The sequence below is a fragment of the Drosophila gunungcola genome, unplaced genomic scaffold, assembly GCF_025200985.1.
Source record: "Drosophila gunungcola strain Sukarami unplaced genomic scaffold, Dgunungcola_SK_2 000122F, whole genome shotgun sequence".
Classification (NCBI taxonomy): domain Eukaryota; kingdom Metazoa; phylum Arthropoda; class Insecta; order Diptera; family Drosophilidae; genus Drosophila; species Drosophila gunungcola.
Genome location: NW_026453283.1, coordinates 205,178 through 228,004, shown reverse-complemented (window position 1 = coordinate 228,004; position 22,827 = coordinate 205,178). Strand labels below are relative to the sequence as shown.

At 34.6% G+C, this 22,827-nt stretch overlaps 1 protein-coding gene across 12 annotated transcripts; it reads right to left on the bottom strand.

The window, feature by feature from the left end:
• Nucleotides 1-47: 47 nt before the first annotated feature.
• Nucleotides 48-22,679, bottom strand: LOC128265424 (zinc metalloproteinase-disintegrin-like batroxstatin-2). Of its 12 annotated transcripts, none has more exons than XM_053001418.1 (20): nucleotides 21,838-22,679; nucleotides 15,238-16,016; nucleotides 14,361-14,411; nucleotides 14,011-14,159; nucleotides 13,779-13,835; nucleotides 13,447-13,520; nucleotides 13,311-13,383; nucleotides 12,689-12,835; nucleotides 12,324-12,623; nucleotides 12,088-12,257; nucleotides 11,449-11,618; nucleotides 11,217-11,380; nucleotides 10,951-11,115; nucleotides 10,737-10,881; nucleotides 10,507-10,678; nucleotides 10,141-10,260; nucleotides 9,868-10,054; nucleotides 9,528-9,678; nucleotides 4,969-5,107; nucleotides 48-368 (listed from the first exon to the last, which is right to left on the bottom strand). In XM_053001418.1, exons 2-20 carry the CDS (start codon nucleotides 15,305-15,307, stop codon nucleotides 200-202), a joined length of 2,673 nt encoding a protein of 890 aa, XP_052857378.1. In that variant the 5' UTR covers nucleotides 15,308-16,016; nucleotides 21,838-22,679; the 3' UTR covers nucleotides 48-199. The 12 variants fall into 12 exon arrangements, with proteins under 12 accessions (XP_052857378.1, XP_052857383.1, XP_052857380.1 ...); XM_053001423.1 differs by having other exon boundaries at nucleotides 5,008-5,107; XM_053001420.1 differs by lacking the exon at nucleotides 21,838-22,679 and adding an exon at nucleotides 17,209-17,227.
• Between the last annotated feature and the right edge of the window lie 148 nt (nucleotides 22,680-22,827).

Sequence of the window (22,827 nt, the reverse complement as noted above, 5' to 3'; positions counted from 1 at the left end):
CTACCAACAGCGTAGCCAAGCGATAAACGATGCATCAGCTGTAGTAGGAAGTTCTCGATTACAGGGGACAATTGAAAATGGTCTAAACAGTTTAAATATTCCGTTTTGTATTTGAACACATATGTGGAATGTTACTAAATAGTTCACTTTGACCTGCTGATGCATCGTCTACGGTACGCTCTTGTCCGATTCCTAGGGCTTATACGCACCTGAAGCCAGTCTGATTGGCATAGACTAACTTGCTGGATCCATCCAAGGAGACTTCTTCAACGGAATGATGATTGGGCGCCGTCGTCGCTCCACCGTAACTTTTTGCAATAGGTTTCTTCGAGTAGGGCGGATCGTATTTTAGCGTTGTTGTCTTGCGCCTATATATGTGGCCATCGGCGGTACCCACATTGTTGTTGTTGTTGTAGTTGTTTATTCATTTATATGCGTTATATATATTATAGATTTTGCATACACTCCAATGTATATAGTATGTGTAATAATTTAAAGCGTAAAGTTATGCGTGTTTTACAGATATATGAAGTCAGTTATCGTATTTATTTTATTTGATTATGCAGCAAAATCAATTTCACGTCAAAGAGTTTTGTAATTATGGGGCAGGAGGCGTGGTTGATGGATAGATCGTAGGTTTGTATATGTTTTTAGGTTTGGTTTGGTTGTGGTTTTGGTTTTGGTTCGGTTTGGTTCGGTTAGTGAATAAATAAACAATGTTTATGGTTTATTTGAAGAGTATGAGGTAGAAACGTCAACCCATACACACGCATGCACCCGGTTCGGTTTTATTAAATATTAAATACATTTTTTGTTTAAATAATGCAATTGCACGTGCATGCGTGTGTATAAAAGGGTCCGTTGAAATATGTATTGATTGTAGAGGTTTTATCAGGATCGTTTTTAAATTAGTAAATACCGATTTGAATAGGTTTAATTTGGTTTTTGTTGATTTTGTTTTGTTGGATCATTATATTGATGTTGTTGTTGATTGTTGTTTGGAAACGAAATGTTGCAATGAGAGTCTTAATTAATCAAATGCTCATAGATTTTGAATAAACATTTTGGGTTGAATATAAGATTTTGTTATGAATTGTATAATTGTTTGTAAAAATGAACACACAGTTAAATGCCTGGTCTTTCAAAATATATTTACACTTATTCATGCATATGTTTGAAGCCATACAAAGAATGAAAAAAGCTAATTCACGTCGGCAAGCCGAGGTATTCATATACCTTTGCAATCATAAATATTTAAAATTATATTATTGAATTCGCATTCTTAGTACATAAAGGAAATTTAAATGCATTTGCTGTACCAAACACATATGTATAAACGGACAGACCTATAAAATGAATACAATTTTCTCCGCAATAAAAAAATCGGACTAGTAAATATAATTTTGAATGCAAGGGTGTATATTCTTTGATATTCTTTCTTTCTTAAAGTTTCAAAAGCCATTCAACTATATAAATAAAGAAATTAGACATAAGAATATGCAAAGATTATATACACAAATTTTGAAAAAATTGGCACAATTTTTAAAGAATATAATACAAAACTATAATTAAATAATTCAATTTTTTTTTCGATGTGAACTCAAGGAAATATTCAAAAATTTAAAAATAAACAATTTTTTTTTTTTAATTCACATGCGTAACCAAGAAGGAATAAGAAACTAGCCCCGAGAAATAAAATGTAAGAAACATGCAACTAGGCGTAGTGCATCTTAAACTTGTAATAATGTCCACGAATGTTTTGCAAATTCTTAAATTGCGATTGCACCGTTAGCGGTAATAATTTGGATTTTAAAACAAAATGAATTTAAATTGAAATTTGATAAATTCGTTAAAGTATTGAAAAGCCACCAAAAGGTTGTTAACAAACTCCGTTTTAAAGTGTAAAACGTACATTCTTAGCGGATGTTTGTGCATGCACGAAAAGTTTTTATGTCGAAATGTTTAACCGGGAATGATCGGTAGCATTGGTTTTCCTATTACGTTATTTTGTACTTTGAGTGTTTGCCATTTTTTTTAAGATTTTTTGACAGTAGTAATAGTAGTAATATAAGTGTATTCGGTTTGCATATTGTATCTGTATCTGTATCTGTATCTGTATCTGTACTACAATCTGTATCTGTTCTTGTTACTGTTCGTGTGTTGTTCCATTTTAAGATGTTCTGTATCTGTATCTGTATCTGTTTCTGTAAACGTGTCCGTTTTTGTATCTGTATCTGTATCGGTGCTTGTTTTATTGATCCCAATGTTCATACCATATTACACAAACAAACATAAATGCTTTATGTGTGTACATTGTATTCGTATTCGCATTCGCATTCATAAAGACGGCTTTTTTCGGAACGCAGCAGGCTTACTCTGCAGAAAGCACCACCATAGCTCAAAGTCAGTTTCATCTATGTTGGGCCCTAAGCGCAAAATGAAATCAAAATATTGATCTGATCGATCGCCCTGGATCGCAGGCTTTCGCCTGGACTGGAGGCAGGCAAAAAAAAGATAAAGATATATCTGTCGGATGCACCCCGCATGGCATATCTCTACTCTTGGCTTTGGGCTGCAAGTTAGCGGGGCTATGGGCTATACGAATACACTTTCACATAGTTTGGTTCGATGGGGGCTGATGGAATGTATAGAGGTCATTATGCCCTGTGCTTCATACGGCGGGTATATGTTTTTATAATGGGTGGTGGTAGAAACGGTACAGCATTATTTTTCTTGTTGATTGGTTGATTGGTTAGTTGTTTGGTTGGTTGGTTGGTTGGTTGGTTGGTTGGTTGGTTATACATATTTATGGATATAGTTTGGCATGAGATTATAGTGCTGGACAGACTAAACTGAACAAAAGTAGTAATGAAAAACGTCAACGAGTTCACCGCCGTCCTCACGACAACGATAACATACACAAATGGCAATCCTTTGTATAGCCGCTCTCAAATTGTGTGCTTTGACTCAAAAACTATAAGATTTAAGGCCAGAATCAGTGACTAACTAAAGTATATAAGTAATGGAATATGTTCACTAAAAATATGAAATAGTAGAACTACTAAATTTGTTAATGTATCTAATCTTTCTTTTCCGACAAAAAAAAAAACTAAATTAAAAGTTAATATTTTTTGGTTGGATTGTCAAGACAATTTATTGGAAGGTATTAGCCGTTCAATCACGTTGCATCTTACGGGCTTAGATATACAATTATTTCATGAAGTAGCCAATCGTTGATCTTCAGGATTTATCAAAAAACCTCTTTCATAGCTACTCCATTTGCTCATTGTTTATTGCATAACATGGAATGCAAATGGAGCTACCGAAAAGTTTGCAGAAAAATTCGAAGATCAAGTGAATGTAGCACAAAGGGATTTGCAGGTAATGAGAAAGTGAGAGCAGGGAAAAATATACATATTATATAAAGCTTTTCTAAGAAGAACAGTCGAACTTCAATAACTTGATCCAATGTGAGTGGCAAAACCGTTTAGCGACTATATTTCATACCATTTTGTCTCCATAAGTCGAACTTGCATAACTAGAAGAGATACCGCGATCCTAAGTCGTTTTTTATACCCAACTATGGGTTTTTTTGGTAACATTTCATAGTGAGCAGCTTCCCCAAGTCAAACAAAAAATTGATTATGGACTTCGAGAACTCGTGAACTGCATACACATATTTTGATCAAATTTTGCTGACCTTTGTTCCTTAATTTTTTTTTAAGTGACTATTAATGGGCTGAGTTATTAAATAACGCTAGCTTTTGAAACTCTTTGAAACAGGACAGTGACTAGTGGGCATTTCCAGTCGCGGAACTCGATTATAACGTTCTTCCTTGTTTTTTCAATGATAATACGTATTTATATATTTGCTTTCAACAAATCATTTTTTCTGTACATTTTTAAAAAAATGTGGGTTATTTAAAAAAGATTACTTTTGTCGACCTTTACTACATATTATCAGTGAAAATGCAACTTTATCAAAAGCGTACCAAAAGTGTAAGATTGTAGTACCTGTAACTTCTGTAAAATTCAATCAAATTGTTTTATATTTCTAAAGTCATTTCTTTCTTAAAACAGAAACCTTGTTTCTCAATATAAATAAAATTAATTATTATTAGTAAAAGCCATGAAATTTACGTTAGGACGCGTAATGGAATATATATTTTTTTAATTTCCTAGGCCGTTATTTAAAAAAGAAATGACAATGAAATAAAAAAAATATTTTATTGGTTTAAATTATTCTCCTACATTAAAAGGCGACTTTCTAATAAAAGTGCCATGTCAGTTAAATTAATAAAAAGTTTTCTTATTTTTAAATACGATCTTTAAAATCTTAAAAAGTTATTATTGCAATCGCCTAAAAAAACTATTTTTGTTTTCCACTGAATTGAAAAAGTTTTTTTCTGTTAAATTACTGTTTAAAAAATGATATCTAAATTCAATTACAAACGACAGACTTTGATGCCACAAGTTAAAGGCGATATTTCTAAAATTTAGAAAAATATTTTTATGAGTGTACGAATTATAAATATAATAAAATGTATACAGATGTGCAATTGTGAGTAAGCAGTTGCGTACGCAGACTAATATCGAATTAGGCCAGAATAAACCGAAAAAAATAATTTAAAAGACAATAAATAGAATATTTTACATAATCCTGCATACGATACTGCTTAAAGATTTTAATTATTACATTGAAGAAGTAAGTACGCTTGGGTGTTTTTTTTTTACATGAAGCTTAACAAAAACGAACAATGACAATGGTTTTAATGCAACGACACAGACAAATTTATCAAAATGCGAAACAAAATAAACAAATTTACTAAAGTTTTTTCATATTTGCATTTGCAAGTGTTTTTTAAGTTTTAAAAATACTTTTATGTTACTTTTTTGCTTGTTCTTTTTGTGGTTGTAATTTGTATTTGTATTTAAAGCTGGCTTTTTCATTACTTCTTTTCAACTAACCTTAGACACAGGGAGAAGTTTCTATGTACTACAACTGACCTGTAGCACAATGCCATCAAGGTGAATGTTATAAAAACGAACCCTACAACTGACATTAGAACACCGACTAGGAACACTGTATTTGAGCCGTGGTAGTTCTCTATACGAGACATTTTTAGCCAAGTTTTTCATTTTCATTTTCGTTTTCATTTTCATGTGCCCATATGTATTTTATATTTGTAGAGTGGAGTGGAGTGGAGTGCAGTTTGTTCGAGTGTTCGTATAGTGGAGTAATACATTTGGGTTTCATTTGCATTTCATTTCATTATATTGCATGATATTTTTGTTTGGGTTACGGTTACGTAGCGATACGCCAGGTGGTTAACGAATTTTTCGAAGACGATATTTCGTAGTTATTCATTTCATTATTGCAGTTGGGTTGTGAGTCAGCCGAAAAAACAAGGAAATACAAAGTTTTGTTGCATTGGGGGAAATATGATATAATAGGCATCTCACACATGTTTTAAGGGATCTTTTTGATTTTTACTGATTTATATTTTTCAATTATTTTCTCTTAACTAATATTAATACATAAAAAATAAACTTATAACAACGACAACATGCATACATGGTAGTATGTGTTCTCATTGAGAAATGCCAAATCGATTTCGAATTGGCAAAAAAACAGAAAAATGATTCTCACAATTGCTTAAATTTAAGTTTTTCTTTTTTTTGCTTTTCTATGACAATGGTAATCTTATTTGTGCAATTACCACTAATGGGGAGCTTTCGATATTAACCCAAACCCACATTTTAAAAGAGCCGAATCCAAGTGTTAGCTATAAGATCTTAAATTGGCTAGCGTAGATGAAAGTGTAAACTGTACTTAATGTATCTATAATTTTAAACATAAATTGGACATTTACGAGCACCAATTATTTTGACTGACTTGAAATAGAAAATATCAAAAACTATTCCAGAATATAATTCTTACATATGGAAAAATAGTATATAAAAATATATAGAAGGGTTTTCTCCAAAACAAAAATGTATTTTTTTCAGCCGGCCTAACTTTTAAGAAACTTTAAAAAGCTTATAAGCTACCTATTTGGTTACTACAATTTTTAGTAATGCATTGAATATTTTATTAGCATTGGAAAAAGCAACGCCTATTATTATCACATTCATTATCACATTATCAATAAAAGATGCTAACTTCGGCAGACTTTAGTTGTTGTACCCTCGGAGCTTTAAGAATTTTTTAAATCTATACCCAACATAATAGCTACACTACAACTCAAATATTTACATATTTCAAATATTTCTATCTACAAGAACATTGCATTTTTTTGTTATTAGAATAATGATCTAAGTTTAAGGACTTTCATTAAGTGTAATATATTTTTAAAAATTTAACTGGCTCGTGTAAAAAAAGTATGTTTTTAATAAATTAGCAGTTTTTTTTATTTGTATAGAAGTATAAATTCTATTGAATTTGAGGTTTAAAGGTTTTGGTGTCAGATAGTTTTGCCTACATCACACAGCTCCGAAAAATGCAGTTAATCGAACCCATGGGTTAAGATTTCGATGAACCTATTTCAATCGAAAAATAATATGAATAAAGGGTCGATTTTATTGAATACAAAAATGTACCCTTCGGCATATAAGCGATATTTTCGAATATTTATTAACCCCAAAAAAAGGACAGTTATTTTATTTTTATTAAACACATTCATTAGCCAAACATACATTCATTCTAAAAGCAGAAAAATCCCAGGAAATTCATTTTTGTTTTTTTAAATTTTTGTTTTTTTTTTTGGTGTTCAAATATTGAAGATTACTATATAGATCTCACACTCTCATAAAAAGTCGGCGCATTCTGTTTGTATGTCGATAAATGATGGCTGTTTAATGTGTTCTGATGAGTTTGCCTACGGGCGGAGTGAGTAATAATAACAACTTAAAAAATATGACCTAATTATTTTTTTTTATTTTTATCTATATTTTTAAGTAAATTCGTAAATAATACATTTTTTTTCAATTTATTTCGATTTTTTTGCTGTTTTTTTTTTGTTGTTTCTGAATCCGTTTTATATGCATATTGTTAGAAATTATATAGAAAATAATAATAGAATTCTATTAAAAATCCAAATTATACACAAAAATATCGACAGTACATTTTGTGGATTACGACGACAAATTACAAGCACAAATACAATTTTGAAACTTATAAAAGCACTACGAATATTTTACACACAGCGATGAAGTCCAAAGAGCAGTCAAACAGTAAAATGCTTAATGCGAGAATGTAAATGTAGGTATGAGTTCAGACACAATTATATATTTTTAAATATATGTGTTTGCACTTCATAATGAAGATAGGATGTGGCAAAGATATATACAAGTATTAAGATTGAAAAAAGAGCGATTCTTTTGAAGAGGGAGTATCCTTATTGAAACTATGTACTATGGCCTGTTCCAAATTTTTCTCCATGTAAAAATAGAACACTTGAAATAATTATCCCTTTCAATCTAGGCGGTATTGCGTAGAGCATATGTTATATAGCAAATGGAAGCATTAAATGGCCACCTTATCGAAGCTTTAATTGACAGTCAGTATGAGGACACTTGAAAAAAGTGTGCATTATAAGAGGAACAGGCCTTTATTCCTAAGCGTCACTTCTTTAATTATACAAAAGTTTCAAGATCTCTTTAAATGAAAATAGCAGCTATAAAAAGTATATTTTCCTGAATAGGCCAATCAAAATAACTTCATTTGGCTTATGGGCAAAGAGGCCTGTTGATTAGAGGCAACAGTACGTATGAGTATCACACAGTTCAATTGAATATCACTCATCCGTACTGTTGCCTCTAATTTAATATTTAATTTTATAGTTCATTATTTATAACTCAATTCAAGTGACTATCACTCATCCGTTCTGTTACCTTAACTCAATTTTTCCAACAAATTTCTACTTTTGTCTAAAATCTAATTTTAAAACGTAATTAACTTTGTTTTGATTGAAACCGATTATCTACTCTGGAAAATGGAGTTTATAGAGCTATCACTTTCAGAGATATTTAAGTGAAACAGAAAGTACGCTTTAGACTGAATTGAAATGTATCCTGTTTAATTGATTGACAAAAAAATAGACATTGACCATATTAAAATGTACTTGTATACTTATGTGTAGTGATGGTAGTGTTGCTAAATTCATAAGAGGAGGAGCTTGACTTGCTGGGTACTCTACCTGTAGCAAACGGCCAGTGTTGCAAAACTAATGAAGACACATTTGACGATAACTGTTAAAATGATGACCATGGTTAATGTGCTGATCCTATTTTGGTCAGAGGTGCCTGCAAATGGTGGTTGCGATTTATTTTTAATCAAAGTATATAAATATATATGCGCCAGTTTGTCGTAATGCGGCTTTAAATTACATTATAACATGCTCGAAAAATAAATAATAGAAAATATATTTGATTTTCCTTCTGTTCGCGTACAACATTTGAAAGTTCTAATTTGTTTTTTGTAGACGCAGATTAAATCAGACAATTATATTCTGAAGCTTTCTTGGTAGCGATCTTCCAAAAAATAGAGATATTGGGTTAATCTCTTACCGGTTTGATTCTTTTCTTTCAATTTTAGAAAGATATTTTTAGTTATTTATTTTGGATACATATTTATGGGTACCAAAAAGCTGACAAGGAAACTGTCTAAAAAAATGTTTTATTCTTTGTGCTGCGAGGGTAAAAAAACTAAGTTTTCCAAAGATAGCTTCCATTGCAATGAATTTACAATGCTTCAAACGCCAGGAAAAAAAACATATGTTTAAGAAAAAAAGAGAAAAAAACATATGTTTAAGAAAAAAGAGAAAGAAAAACATAGCTTGCGCAAATGTTATTCCCTTTTAATATAATTTATTTGTACAAAAATAAAGGAAGAACTCATTTAAATGATCAATTTATAAATTGGGATTGCAATGTACAAGAGTATTACATGTTGTAAAGGGCCACTGATAAATTGTGTAAGCTGTCAAAATGAAAAATTACCTGACTACCATTGTCATACAAGTAGCAAAGCTAAATTGCATAAGATTGTACCCAATTATTCAATTGTGAGCTGCCGACGTCATTAAACCAGGCAAAACTGACCTCGTTTAACAACACTTATTGGTATTCAATGGAGCCCTGCTTGAATTTATTTAGTGCTTTGTGTTTTTTATAATGGGAATCGGGTTTTTATAATGTTAAGTTAATCATTAGACTCAGTGCGGATTCTATAAATAGTTTAAGACCAACTGTATATCCAATTAAAAAAGAATATTCAATTTGTTTTATTTTTAATTCAAGCAGCGCTCTAGCATTTACGAAAGTACTTAGGATATAATAGTTTGAATTTCATCAGACCAGTTCAATTCAGTTCAGTTCAGTTCAGTTCAGTTAAATTCCATTCGATACGGATATGGATATCATTCAATTGATTTAGCTTAGTTCATTTGTTCTTTTAGTCTCTTCCAGCTGGCGCAAGGTAAGATACAAGCATCGTGGAACCCGACGCCATAGACACTATTTCTTACCATATGGGGTTTCTTTCTTTTCCATCTTGATGGTGTTTTCCGGGGTGGGCAGTGCTTCGGTTGGCAGTGCCGTGGTGAGCAGAACAACAGAGCTGCAGTCATTGCCGCCCCATCCCATGTCGCAGAAACAGCGGTTTGAGTTAGTGCAGACCTGCAATAGCAATATGCAGAGTGTGGTCGTGGTAATGGCTTTCGTTCGTGTTCGATTGTACGAATGTACGGATATACGGATATACGGATATTCGGATATACGGATATACGGTTATACGGATGTATGGATGTGCATGCCCAAGAGTTCTACATGTTTACGGTAGAAGGATGGCACAATTTATGAACTTACACCATGTTCTGAGCACTCTTGGCCCTGTGTGTTTGCCGGGCACTTGGTCTGATCGACGTGGGGGAACAAACTGACACACGTTTGGTTCAGGCAAACCAAATTATCGCCGCACGGAGTTCCGTCCTTGACAAGGCCGTGCTCTGGGTAGCTGTTGGAACCCACCTGCCCGCTGGTCGCCCTGTGAATACTCAAACGGTTGTGAGACTATTTCGGTCCGAACATCACCTTTACTCGTCCGGCATCGCCTGATGGTTATGGTTGTTTGCTACGCACTTGCATTCGAATTCCTGTCCCTTGATCGAGATGATCGTTCGTGAGTAGAGCTGGTCGATCCCATCGTTAACTGGTTGCCGTTCGCCATCCTTGCACTGCAGGGTACCGCACTGAACGTTCCTGTGGATATAAACATATAGGATGTTTCAATTTAGACCATAGAAAAGAAAAAAATTGTAAAAAAAAAAAATAAAAAAGAAGAATTGAAAAAGTGAAAGAAAAGAATAAAAAAAAAAAAAACAATTAATGGAAGAAAAAAAAAAATAAATAAATAAAAAAAAAATAAGAAAAAAAATATTTATTTCAATCCCAATCCCATGAGATTTTCGTCCCGACCTAAGGGCTCCTATATATATTTGCACTTACTCGGGTTCGCACTTTATATAATGCTCATTGGCATCTCGTCCACAATGGCCGTTGATAGAGCCCTTAGAATTGAATTGCTCATAGCACTGACGATCCGCAGCGGATCCGCCGTAACCCCAAATCGCCTCACATTGCAAACTCAGCGTGGGACAATATCCTTGAAAACAGTAACCTAAAAGACAGCCAAAACTTCGAATCGTTGCTGTACGCACTAATGTTAGCTTACTGACCGGAAATGCCAGTCTTGGTGTGTCCGCATGGTGATCCGTTTTTCTTATATACATCGGAAGGACATTGGCCAATTTCACCGTCACAGTATTCAGGAAGATCGCACTCATTGTTGGAGTCACGACAAATCGTGTCCTTTGGTCGCAGCTGCAAATGGGTGATATAACACGATTACGAATGTGCATATATGTGAGTGGAGGCAAATGAAGAACTTACGCGGCATTGGTCACAACATGCCCCACTGGCACACTGCGCCTCTGATTTTAGTTTGCAGGTGATGCCATCGCAGCAGGGGTCCAGAGCACACTCCTCGAAGGTACCACAGTCACACTCCTCATCCTCCTCAACCACCTTGTTCCCGCAGTTTCGGCGCAGCTCAATCTATTTCGGGGAAAACCACATTTGTCACATAATAATTGGAATTCAAAAAGGAGAGTCTATGCTCAAACTCAATGGGTAACGAAAGTAACGAAAGTGCCCACCTCATTCGGTTTGTTGAGCAGACACAATCCGTGGCCAGTCCGCAATGCGTCAATGTAATCTTTTTTGCTGCACTCCGAAAACTTGTAGGGCTGCACATTCTCCTGGCCCACAATCGACTGGGCCATGATGCAGCCATGCCAGTCGCGGCAGAAGCACTCCTCGCCTACGGCAAAAATTGGGATTTTGTGCTGGTGAACAATAGCATATGGCATATGAATGGATAATTCTTACGTCCGTCGTCGTGTCCCATGCCGATGTTATGGCCAATCATGTGTGCCATTGTTCCCGCCAGTAGGTGTGGCTCGTACACGTTGACATCCACGCTGATGCCCACAGCACGGGGCGTGCAAACAGTTTCGGGAACGGCCATGCCGGCCTCCCCGCCCGCAAATGTTTCACCGCTGTAAATGCAAAATATAGTATATTTAAAAATAAGAAAAATGTTGCAAAACTCATCGATGGGGTAAGTTTTTTTTTTAGCTATTGTCAATTGCCAGGAGAAGGTTTTTTCCACTCAAAAAGCGATTCCTTTGAAAAATTAACCAGTTCTACAGTTAAAATGCTGTACTTGGTTGAATTGATCATAACGTTACTGTAATTGACAGTAAGTGTTACGTACTAAATTACATAATATTTATCAATTTTCACCCAATTCAAATTGTCTGGGACGAAACAGTTGGGAATTAGAAATGCACAGTGACTGTTTAAGAGACAAGTCTTATGGTTAAGTAAACTGTCAATGCAATGCAAATAAAAAAAACATTTTGTTTAAGTAAATTTACTGCACAAGTTTTTCGATTTAGGCAAAAAAACTGTGTATCTGCCCAGTTTATTACAAGTATATAAAAAGGGATGTGACTTCAGTCTTACGTGAGCAATTGCGTTGTGTCTCGCTCAATTTGGAACAGATTCCTCGAGGTGTAGTCGTTGAAGTTGGATATGGCCTTGCTTATATCCTTGCTGCCATCGATAACTGCCTGGTTCTTTCCCCAGGTCTCTATGTACACAACCGACACACGGGTATTGAGGGTGCGAAAATACTGAAAGACAAGCGTAAAGTCATGTAGTTTTGAAGGAGGCCTTTGACAGCTAGCAATAATACTAACCAGATCGGCTATGTTGGCCACCTGTATGGCATCGTGGATGACCTCCGCTCGAGTGCTGCCGTTTCGCTTGTCGAACATGGCCTTGTCCACAATGATGGCCGTCTCAATGTACTTGGTGGCCTCCCTGACGTCCCGCTTATTGCGTCCAACACCACCCTGCAGGATCTCCTCAACGACTCCGGCCACTCCGGCGGACAAGTGCTTGGTGCGACGCGACAGTCGCCACGAGTCCAAGTTTCCCGAGTTGGCGCATCCCTTGTTGGCCTTTGTGCGCGCCTCGAAGATGACGTGCGGATGTTTCTGTGCGCAAATCGAGTAACTATTCGGTAACTCACTGGAGTGTCGTGCCAACTACATGCTCTTACCGATAGGTCCCCGCCGTAAAAGGGGTGGATGACAAATGTCTCGTTCCCAATGTGGATGACGCCACTCACTCCGTTGCAGGTGTGAAAGGCAGCGCTGGCACCAGGATAATCCTTCACGGTCCCATGGTAGTAACAGTGCTCGATATCCTGTCGAAATGTTGAAGGACCAAATGGTTAATAATCAACGTTTTATTTCAAAAATTATGAGTATCTGTTGATGTTCATATTTTTAATGTGCTTCAAAAAGAATAATTATTTTTGAACAAATAAAACAATCTCAAAAATAAAAATTACTTCAAAAAAAATGTTCTTGACATTTTTATTTTCGCTAAAACAACGCCTTTTTATTTTAACTTGTGGTCACTGTTAGCTGAATTTTGACTGATTCGAATACCAAACTATTATAGTTTGAAATGTATTAAACCAAACAATATGATTGTCATTTCCATTTAGCAAATTCAATTTATATTCAGAAAGACCAACAGAACGTTTAAATATATGCTTTTTGCTTATTTTTCCGTATTTTTTGCATTACTCTTATACATAAAAAGTTTAACATAATACTCTCTAGAGAGACATGTTTACTTAGTATAGCTCTTGAAATGTTGAAACCTTAACTCACATGTCGGTTTCCGTCCACAAGATATCCACCCACGTGGTAATGTTTCTGTTGTATGTTTGGAGAAAGAAGTTGCCTGAAAAATACAAGTACAAGAATATCACTGTATCGTCCGCGCAATCAATTAACAATAACTTACGAATTAAGCTCCAAGTCCAAACGGAATTTGTGATTAAATGCTTTAATTAGCAGCGATGTACGATGGAAGTGTTTCTGTAAGTTGAAACAAAAATGTAGGCTTAATAATTACTCAGTACCTGTGCCTAATGAAAAATACGTAATTGGAAATGTTATATTTTTATAGCAATTTAAAATGGAATGAATGCAACAAAATTATGTTAAATTTGGCAGATTAATTCTATTGCAGATGAAAAACATAAAAATGGGACGAAAAAAACTTAAAGCAATGACAAAAGGCTACCTAAAGTATTTCGAAATATTACTTTAAAGCACTGGGGCAATAGGACTTACCTTTGTTCTTCCCCTGTTAAATCCACTGTCGTCGTGTGGTCGTGGTCTTTGTCCCGGCTGCAAAATATTCAAGACGTAAAATGTGCAAAATTTAGTTATAATCAAAATTAAAAAAAACTTTTTAAACAGGTTTCAAGGTTTTGACGCAATTCTTCCCTGTTCCATTATCAGTTAATTATTGGATACAACGTTTCATTCTATAGTTTGCAATAATTTCTTGACAATTTCTTACCTTTGGGAGACTGACTTCACGCGTCGATATGCCCATCTTTTCGTGATGGCGCAGCTGTACAGGGTATATAATTTGGTAATAATGACCACCGATTCGACGGACAAGCTCTTGATTTTGCCTGTATTCTTTAAGTAAACGTTCCACCTCACCTAAAATTAAAGACAGACAAATTAAAGCGTTAAATGTTGTTCAACTGAGAAATGAAATTTGTTTAAACTTAGTTGAATGTATTGAAAACTGGATTGAAATTCGGAAAGTTGTGGGTACTCTTAAAATGTCTTAAAGAATTTATAAGTTAAATATAAGTCTATGTGGAAGGAATAGGACACTGTTATGAATTTAATACTCACCAACAGGACTTTCTTCATTCCAAAATGAATCATCTAGTGTGTAATCTGCTTCTGCAAGAAGACAATTTTAAGTTATTTTAATTGTAATCCACAAGACACATTTTCTAGTGAACTAAGCAATTTTGATGATGCTTTCGGATACGTTAAAATATGAGTTAACAAATATTGGTTGGTTACAAATCAAAACTCTTTTTAAAGTGTTTAATTTGCCTAGCTATACGAGTACTGGGGGAAAATGCTTGATTTTTGGCCACGGACTTATTAACCCGCCCTCGTATTCACAAAGAAAACCTTTTAACTTTTAGCTTGTTTTATTTTCGAATAAAAAGATAATGGATTGATAGGGTTTCAGAATCCAAACGCTTTGCCGAATTTCGTATGCTACGGTAAAGCGTAGGAATTCTAAAACCCTACAATATCCAAGGTGCAAGCCGCATTAATAACAGTTTAGTAATCAATTTTATACCCTTGTTCGGATGGTGATTCGTACAGCTTCCACACTCGTCCAAAATAAAACCAGCCTAATAAAAACTAAAGTAAAGCATACTATTTTTTAGCTTAAGTGCTGATGCTACAAGGACTCTAAATATCTATAAAAAGTGGTTATTATTTTGTCTCATACTCTTCTTAACGCTATATGTTGCAATGGAATTCGGTTATAATATCAAATTGAACGCGTATAAAATGTTAAATATTCTTTTGCCTAAGTCAACCGGGCTGAGCTAAAAATATCGTCTGAATGAAAGATATACATAGAATATTACACAATACATGGAAGTGAGAAGAGAATTAAAAAACGTCAGTATCCCGAACAATTTGCGATTGTTGGAGTGTCACGACTTTAAGGAGTAGGTCATTTATAAAGTAGTCTACTCACCACCTGCAGATGTGACAAAAGCGCACAGCTGAGCAATGATGAGGATTAAATAGGCGATTTGTATCCACATGACGGCGGCCGCAGTGTTGTGATTAAAAGTGAAGTTGTCGAATCCAGCCCCACTTCAAAGTCTTAGTTTTCTCTCCTACTTCCTTCCAGTAATAATTTATAGAAAACTGCCTTCATATGGTACTTTATGGTGCTTAAAAATATCCGTTTGTTAGTTGTTAGTTAACTTCTATCCTGTAGTGTGTTTATCAGTATTTATCTGTATTTATCTGTGGCAGCCGCAGGCCTTGAATTGATTTGCAGTACTCCGTTTTGCATCACTAATCCATCGCAACAGCCAAACAATTTTTCCTTGGGGTTTGCTGAGTTCCCCTGTTGTTTTATGTGGTTTTATGCTGCTGTTCAGTTGTTCAACTGTTTTGCTTTTTAGCTGCTTTTCTGTTTTCTGTGTGTGTGTTTGTCTGTGGCAGTGGTTTGGCCTTCTTGACCGACTGGTGGCGATATAACCGACTGGGGCTACAGTGCGCCTGAGGCTTGGGTGTTAATGGCTTTCAGACTCGGCTGGGATTGTGCATTCATCACACGAACTCACTCGATTCGACTCAAGGAAGCTCGGAAAATAAACAAGCTAGCAGGATAATTGTATTAAATTCGAATCTAATATTCACACCTTGGAACGTGTGCCACAACGGCTTTTTTAAAACAACCGCAGCAGGGTTAAAATGCATCAAAATCCGCCGTAAGTTCTGAGCACGCGATGTCCTTTGGCGCTGCAAAAAATTATGTAATTATATTAGATGATAGCTTGTAAGCTGAGATCAGGATAATAAACAAAAACAGCCTTTCCTTAAAATAAGTTATTGCTATTATTATAAGTTATTTTGTAACATCTAGCATTAGGTGAATATTCTAAATAAATATATTTTAGGTCACTCTTGTTCCAATAATATATAATAATATAATGTTTTTTAATTTCGAAAAAAAAGAGAAATACTCTGAAATTTGCATTTCTTAATTTAGTAATTTGAACAGTAATGTCATTTTGTTCTACGCCAGATAGATTTGTTCTTTTTTGAACTGTTCTTGATGGATAATATATTTCCAATATCCTGAAGGTACAACAAAATGGTAATAAAATTTACTGCAAATGTAGTTTAAATGCATTTTAGTCTGCTTTTGTCGACTGCGGATTTATTATTAGTTTCAATTTGTTGGCGGATTATATAAAAAGTTCGCATTTCACTCACGAAAGCTTATTTTAAAGCAATTGTATTTTGAAATTCAATCAAAGATTCAATGTTTTTTGATGTGATTTATATAAAAACAAATTTTACTCAGAGAATAAGATACAAATGAATTTTGCATATTGCATATTCCTGGAATGCTTACACCTGGTACTGGGTACCATAAATTCGAAATACTTTATTGTTTCCACTTCGTAGAAATATCATTGTATTACCAAGGAGGTTTTATATATGCCAAAGAAACATTTTCCAATCTGAGTCCCGGGTTTCTCACAGTGGCAGCAAATCTGGGGTCTTTTTTGTTAGCTTTTGGCTTTGAAATGGAGTTTAGTTTAGTTGGTTTTAAGCGAGATTCTCGAAGTTTTTGCGGTAAGCTTGCGTTAAATCTGTTTAGAGCTGTGCATTAGCGAATTGCTCAACCGAAACTAATGAAAAGCAACTTGGGCACTAAGGTGAATGTGAATGTGAATGTTGGGGACCGGACAGTGAAGAGCGCCACCGAGGCCACAGCCGACAATTTTAATTTGCGCTAATTAGGCAAGGACAGACATTTAGCGGTGACAGAGAAATTGTAGAAAGAAGATTCAATTAGCAGAAAAATCCTATTAAATAATTAATATTCATTAGGCGGTAAGAAAGCGAATCGCAGCGTATAGTTTCAAAAATGGTTTTGCAAGCTTGCATCAAATCAATCATTCAATCAGTTTGCACTTATTACCTATCTTGAGTTTGGATTCAAACAAATCTATCGGACTTCAAAACACTTGTCAATTTTTATTTGATCTGAAACCGAATTTTTTGACCATAGAATTTTCGCAATCGTATACGCGGATGGATTTGCAGAGACTGATGAGCAGAACAGAACCCAGTTTTTTGCGGTCGAAGGGACCGTATGCTTGTTTACATTCATAATTCGCTTTTACATGCGCAATTACAATGAATTTACCTGGGATGATAGCTGACAGTGCTAGCCCCAAACATTGGCCTATGTTTACTTTTTAGAAAATATCAAAAACAATCTCGAACTCGTGTTAAAACAGACATTTTGAGTAGAAAAGGAAGACTAAGTTTGATTAGGAGAAGAATATATTTACGCAATATATTTAGAAATATTGTATCCACAATCAACAAATAAGTGTAAAACTGTTTGTTCAAAAATTTAAGTAAAAAGTTAGACAATATATATTAAAAATATATTTTAAGAATATTAAAAACACAAATAAGTGTAAACACACTTTTTGATTTGATTTTATAAGCTCGTACAAAGAAACTATCGTGAATCACTAGTATTTTCCGAATTATTTGTTTCAATAAACAAAAATATTTGATAATAATATAATGCGGCTTAATCAACAAGTTCCCCCAACATGTAAGTTCAAAAAAGTATATTAGATATTCAATATAACAATCCATAAACTCATAAGAATCTTTTTATTTTTACTCCAATATTGTGGGTGCTGGAAAAGAGTAAGAAACTCTTATCTCAGATTCAGGTTTAGAATAAAGAATACTCTTAGGAAAACATCGTTCCCATTTTTAATCTATAAAGTAGAGTAAATAGAGTGGAAAAGAAAGTACTATACGTTGTTTTCTCTCGAGTATTTGTTAACAATATTTATGTGCATTTGTGTTTTGTTTTTTATTGGCTAAAGACTCTGGTCGCTGAAGTACAATGTTAACGTCTATATATATCTTATATTTTTCCAATCGTAGCTAATAGTGTTAAATAGTTTCGTTGTTTTTAATTTGGTAGTTTTGTTTGTAATAGATGTTTTGTAAATCCAAATGTAATCACATAATAATTCTAAAAGAATAATAAAAACAAAAATACTCATAAACCTTAATACATTTTGCTGATATAAATCAATTATCTCATGCAAATTATATGTAAATCGCTTAGATTCGTTGAGTTTTCGTGATTTTAGAAAACAATGATGGGACAAAATCTTATATAAATTGTTTACTTAAACTTTCAATTTAGTTTTACTTGGTGAAACTGTTGGCTGAAATGCTCATACATATCCCTTATTTTACAGCCACCTTTCAATTAAATAAACAAGACCCAGATAGCACTGGCTTACAAAACTAAATCGACAAAAGTGTGTATGTGTGTCCATGATTCAGAAAATGGCACTCAAAACGTTGTTTATGAAACCTTTTTATTTAAAGATGCCAGGCTCGACAAAATTTGACGAAGCTATCAAAATTTAAGATACACCACAACAATTTGTACCTTAAAAAATACTCCCTCTAAGTGCAAAAAATTAATGTTATCGCTTTATTTTTAACATGGGACATTGACAAAGAAAACAAGCTCTGAGTTGGTGAATTTAAATTTTACGGATTTTTTTTAAGTTGGAAAAATCGTGATTTTAAGTCTTTTGTTTTCAAACTCTGAATTACTTTCAGATATTTTCTTGGTGTCGAGGGCGTCCGCGTTAGAAACCTTGGGCAGACACCAGACAGCGGCGGCTGGCAGAAAATAAATAAATAAAGGGATGAAATAGAAGAACGCGAGAGCCAGCTCTCTCGCGACTGCGCAGCCTCCGACTAGACAGCTCGCCAGAGATGGATGCACATGTGTATGAATCTGTTGGCCAATAAAATTTCTTATGTCTTCACAATTTTATAACAAAAATACCAACAACTTGTCCACTATCGCAAAACATATATGTATTTAAATATGTCAATCGACACAAATTTTGGTTTTTCCTTTTTCAAACCAAATTGAGAATTCAAAACTCTATCCTATGTTTTTGCACGTAAGCGTTTTTAAGTTGTGCAACTCATTGTTGAAAAGTTTTTATTGCTAAGAATGATGATTCCATAAAACATAAAAGTTGTACCCATTAAGCAAATAACAAATGTTGAAAGACGTAAACGTACACAGAAAAAAATCAAGAGCAAACGGCTACATTAGGACCGATTGTATGACTTAAAATCAAATGGTTTTTTCTTGGGAATTGTATTCCAAATTCTAGATTTGCTAGTCCTTATCATTATATAAATTTAAAACGAAATCAAATAAATACTGTAAGCTATCTGTAAACGATGCAGCTGCTGCAAGTGCAGCATTCAAGTTTGTACGGCTCGAGTTAAAATTAAAGCTGAAAGCGCAAATTATTTTCAATTACTTAGGTATATTATAATAAGTTTTAACAGACGCTTTATATTGACAATAAGCTAATAAAAAAAGCAGGTTTAAGAATAATTAGAAATATATTAAGAACGCCTAAGTCATAATTCGATACCGATGATTTTTAATTTAAGATAATACCGGTGTAATACTAAGCCTAGTAAAGCAAAGACATTTAATATCGTTTTCTGATTGGCTTACTTTACTTTGGAAATAACATAGACAAATTTTGTGTTGCCTTTGTAGTTATGATCAGAAGTTAGTAAAACAAACAAAACATCTTTTGAAAAATCGAGGTCAAAATTAATTTTTAGTTTGCCAAAAAGCTCACGATTTAAAATGGAAATAATTAACTATATTAAATAATGATGGAATGAATGTAATGTAGTGTTTGAAAATACCGATTCCGTATAGTTATTTATAGGCTATTTAAAATAAAAAAAAGTAACACTCATCCTTAAGATAAACATTTACCAAAACTGGACTTCCTTGAGTGGCCAGGTTAAATGTGCTTCCTTGACTTTTATTAAAAAAATCACATTATATTTTTTAAATGGTTCTATATTTCAGTAGTTTATATGTGCAAAAGGAATACAAGTATGCAATAAACTTTCTTCAACTTACATTTTCATTTGGATGCAGATAACAGAAAATAAAACCCATTCGGAATGTTTGTATTTTATATAAATGACTATATTTTAATGTTAAAAAAAAGTAATATTTATATAAAGACTAAAAAAATTGACTTTTCGATAGCTGGGGATTTTAAAATTTTGGCATTTGCGACCTTAGGGCGTATATGTATATAACTGCTACCAGATCTGTCCGTCGGTCAGTTTAAAAGCCAATAACCAGAAACTTTCAATTTAGTTTGCTTTTTTAGAAAAATAAGTTTAATTTGTTTTAAATCGAATTACTATGACATATTTCTGCCATAGGAAAGTGTCGTGTGGTTTATTTTTTGTAAATTGTTTTTTTTTTGTTTTGTTTTAATAAAATAATTTGTATATGTATAGTCAATACGGGAGAACCCCTTATATCCGCATCTGCATTAACGAGAGAGTGACAGAGAGCGCGATCTGACAGCAGGAACTGTCAGCTGTTCCAGATCGCCAAGTGTTGGGCGTTGCCACTTAAAGTAAAATCTCAAACACTGTTGATTTTAAGGCGAATGTCCAAATAATTAGTTTTTGCCTTATGTGCTTTGAAAAAGACATGACCAAGTCGTTTTTTTAAAGTTAGTCAGTTAAAACACTTCACTCTTGAGCACATATAAAAGTAGGCTTTCACAAATGCACGTTCTTTCTTAATTCAATTTCAAACGAGTTTTATGTAAAAGCAACAAATTGTTACACACGGGGATTTTGGGGTGGCGGCATTTCTTTGACAAGTTTTTGATGCTGATGGCTGAAAATTGTTGATATTTTTCACCGTGCAGAGCTTGGGGTAGGTGGGTCAATGGCAACGCATGCCCAGGATGCCCAGGATGCCCAGGATGCCCAGGATGCCCAGGATGCCCAGGATGCCCAGATATCCAGAGTAATTGTGGATAAATATGCCCCACCACAGGACACAAGAGAAACACACGTTTTTTTAAGAAATCGTGACACACTTAACTTCCACCGAGAATTAGTAAATTGTAATCCGAAAAATCGTTTTTGGAACTCCTTCTTCGCAGCGTGCCAATGCATTAGAGAGGGATGCGAGAGAGATAGGGGGCGGGAGAGGGAGAGGGAGAGGGAGAGGGAGAGGGAGAGGGACAGAGATATGTAAAGAGAGAGGCATGCTGAATATGCATTGGAATACAAAGTGTGGGATAGGATATAAAAGCATTTCTGTATCGCTATTATTCATTGGTCATGCGCAGTCAGCCGCGCCTCGTTTCCGTTCAAGAGTCGTCGAGCTGGGGCCACTATATTCGCAATAATAGTATGCTGGGCTGTGGTATAACTTTTGGCCAAATCACACACATATCCCTTCGCAATAGTGCCCTTATACACCACTATTCTTTCCATTTTCATCTGCCCTTTTGCATATCACCTGGGCAACATTTTCGCCTGCCCACACTTTTCTCGTGTATACGCGTCTATATGTAAGAAATATTTGTACATACAAGTGTAGTACACATGTACGTAATTGCAAAAAAAAAAAAAAAAAAAAAAAAATATAAAAAAAAAAAATCATTATGTGCCTTATCTGGGCTCGACTTACCTACGGAATTACAGAAAATTCACTCGAATCCATTGAAACAGTCACAGTCACAGTCGTTTAAACTAGTTATGTATTTGTTATCCTTGCGTTTAAATGTATCCTTCCGTTTAATTTTACATTGTACTGCTTTATGAACACACTCAGTTTAGTTTTTGGCCAAACAGTAAAAAAATATGCAAAAAAATTTCATAAAATATGTATTTTATGATCTTTTCTCCTCTCGCTTTCGCTCTTGCTTTCAGCATATATGTATATATCTTTATTCTATATTTATTTTTTCCATATTTAATTAAAATGAGTTTGGTTTTTGTAACCGATTTTGTTTTTGGTTTGCGCTGCTGCTACATACACGTATGTGTATATCAATCATTTGATTCTGGGTAATTTGTTTGTTGGATTTGTAGTTGGAATTGGATTTTCACATTTTGGCCATCCCGTTCGGCGTTTTTCATTTAATGTTCGTTCACAGTGTGTGGTTGGTTGTGGATGCTGTTTTTGGAAAACGAGGCTTTTACTTTTACTTCTACAACTTCTGTTCTGTTCTGTTCTGTTCTGTTCTGTTCTGTTCTGCTCTGTTCTGCTCAGTTCTGTTCTGCCCTGCCAGTAATAATTGTGTTATTTCTCGACTATTTGATGGATCTTTGGGGCGCCGACTCCGATTATTCCGATTATTCTCCTATTAACTATTGCTCCACTGACTCGAACTCGGCTATTCCTGCATCTTGCACTCTTTTCTGTTTGAAACTTTCACCGTGTCTCTTGCCTCGCTACCGCTTTCCGCAATTGCAAACAACGTTCTAAAGCTCTCGAACACGTCTGCAGGATTTGGGCAGGCCAGGCGAAAGGCGAAAAACGATTGCCATTGCGGGGTCGACGCAGCCGCACAACCGGAGAACTACGGATTCCGAATTCCGAATTCGGAATTCCGAGCTCCGAGCTCCGAATTCCGAGTCCCGAATAACGAATCCCGGTCATCCCAACACGTCGGCC

Coding starts and splice junctions, on each gene's coding strand:
- LOC128265424 (XM_053001418.1), bottom strand. CDS start 15,307: ATGTGGATACAAATCGCCTATTTAATCCTCATCATTGCTCAGCTGTGC. Junction 12,258..12,323: donor TGGCCAACATAGCCGATCTG/GTTAGTATTATT, acceptor CTTGTCTTTCAG/TATTTTCGCACCCTCAATAC. Junction 10,882..10,950: donor CATGTTGTGACCAATGCCGC/GTAAGTTCTTCA, acceptor ACCCATTTGCAG/CTGCGACCAAAGGACACGAT.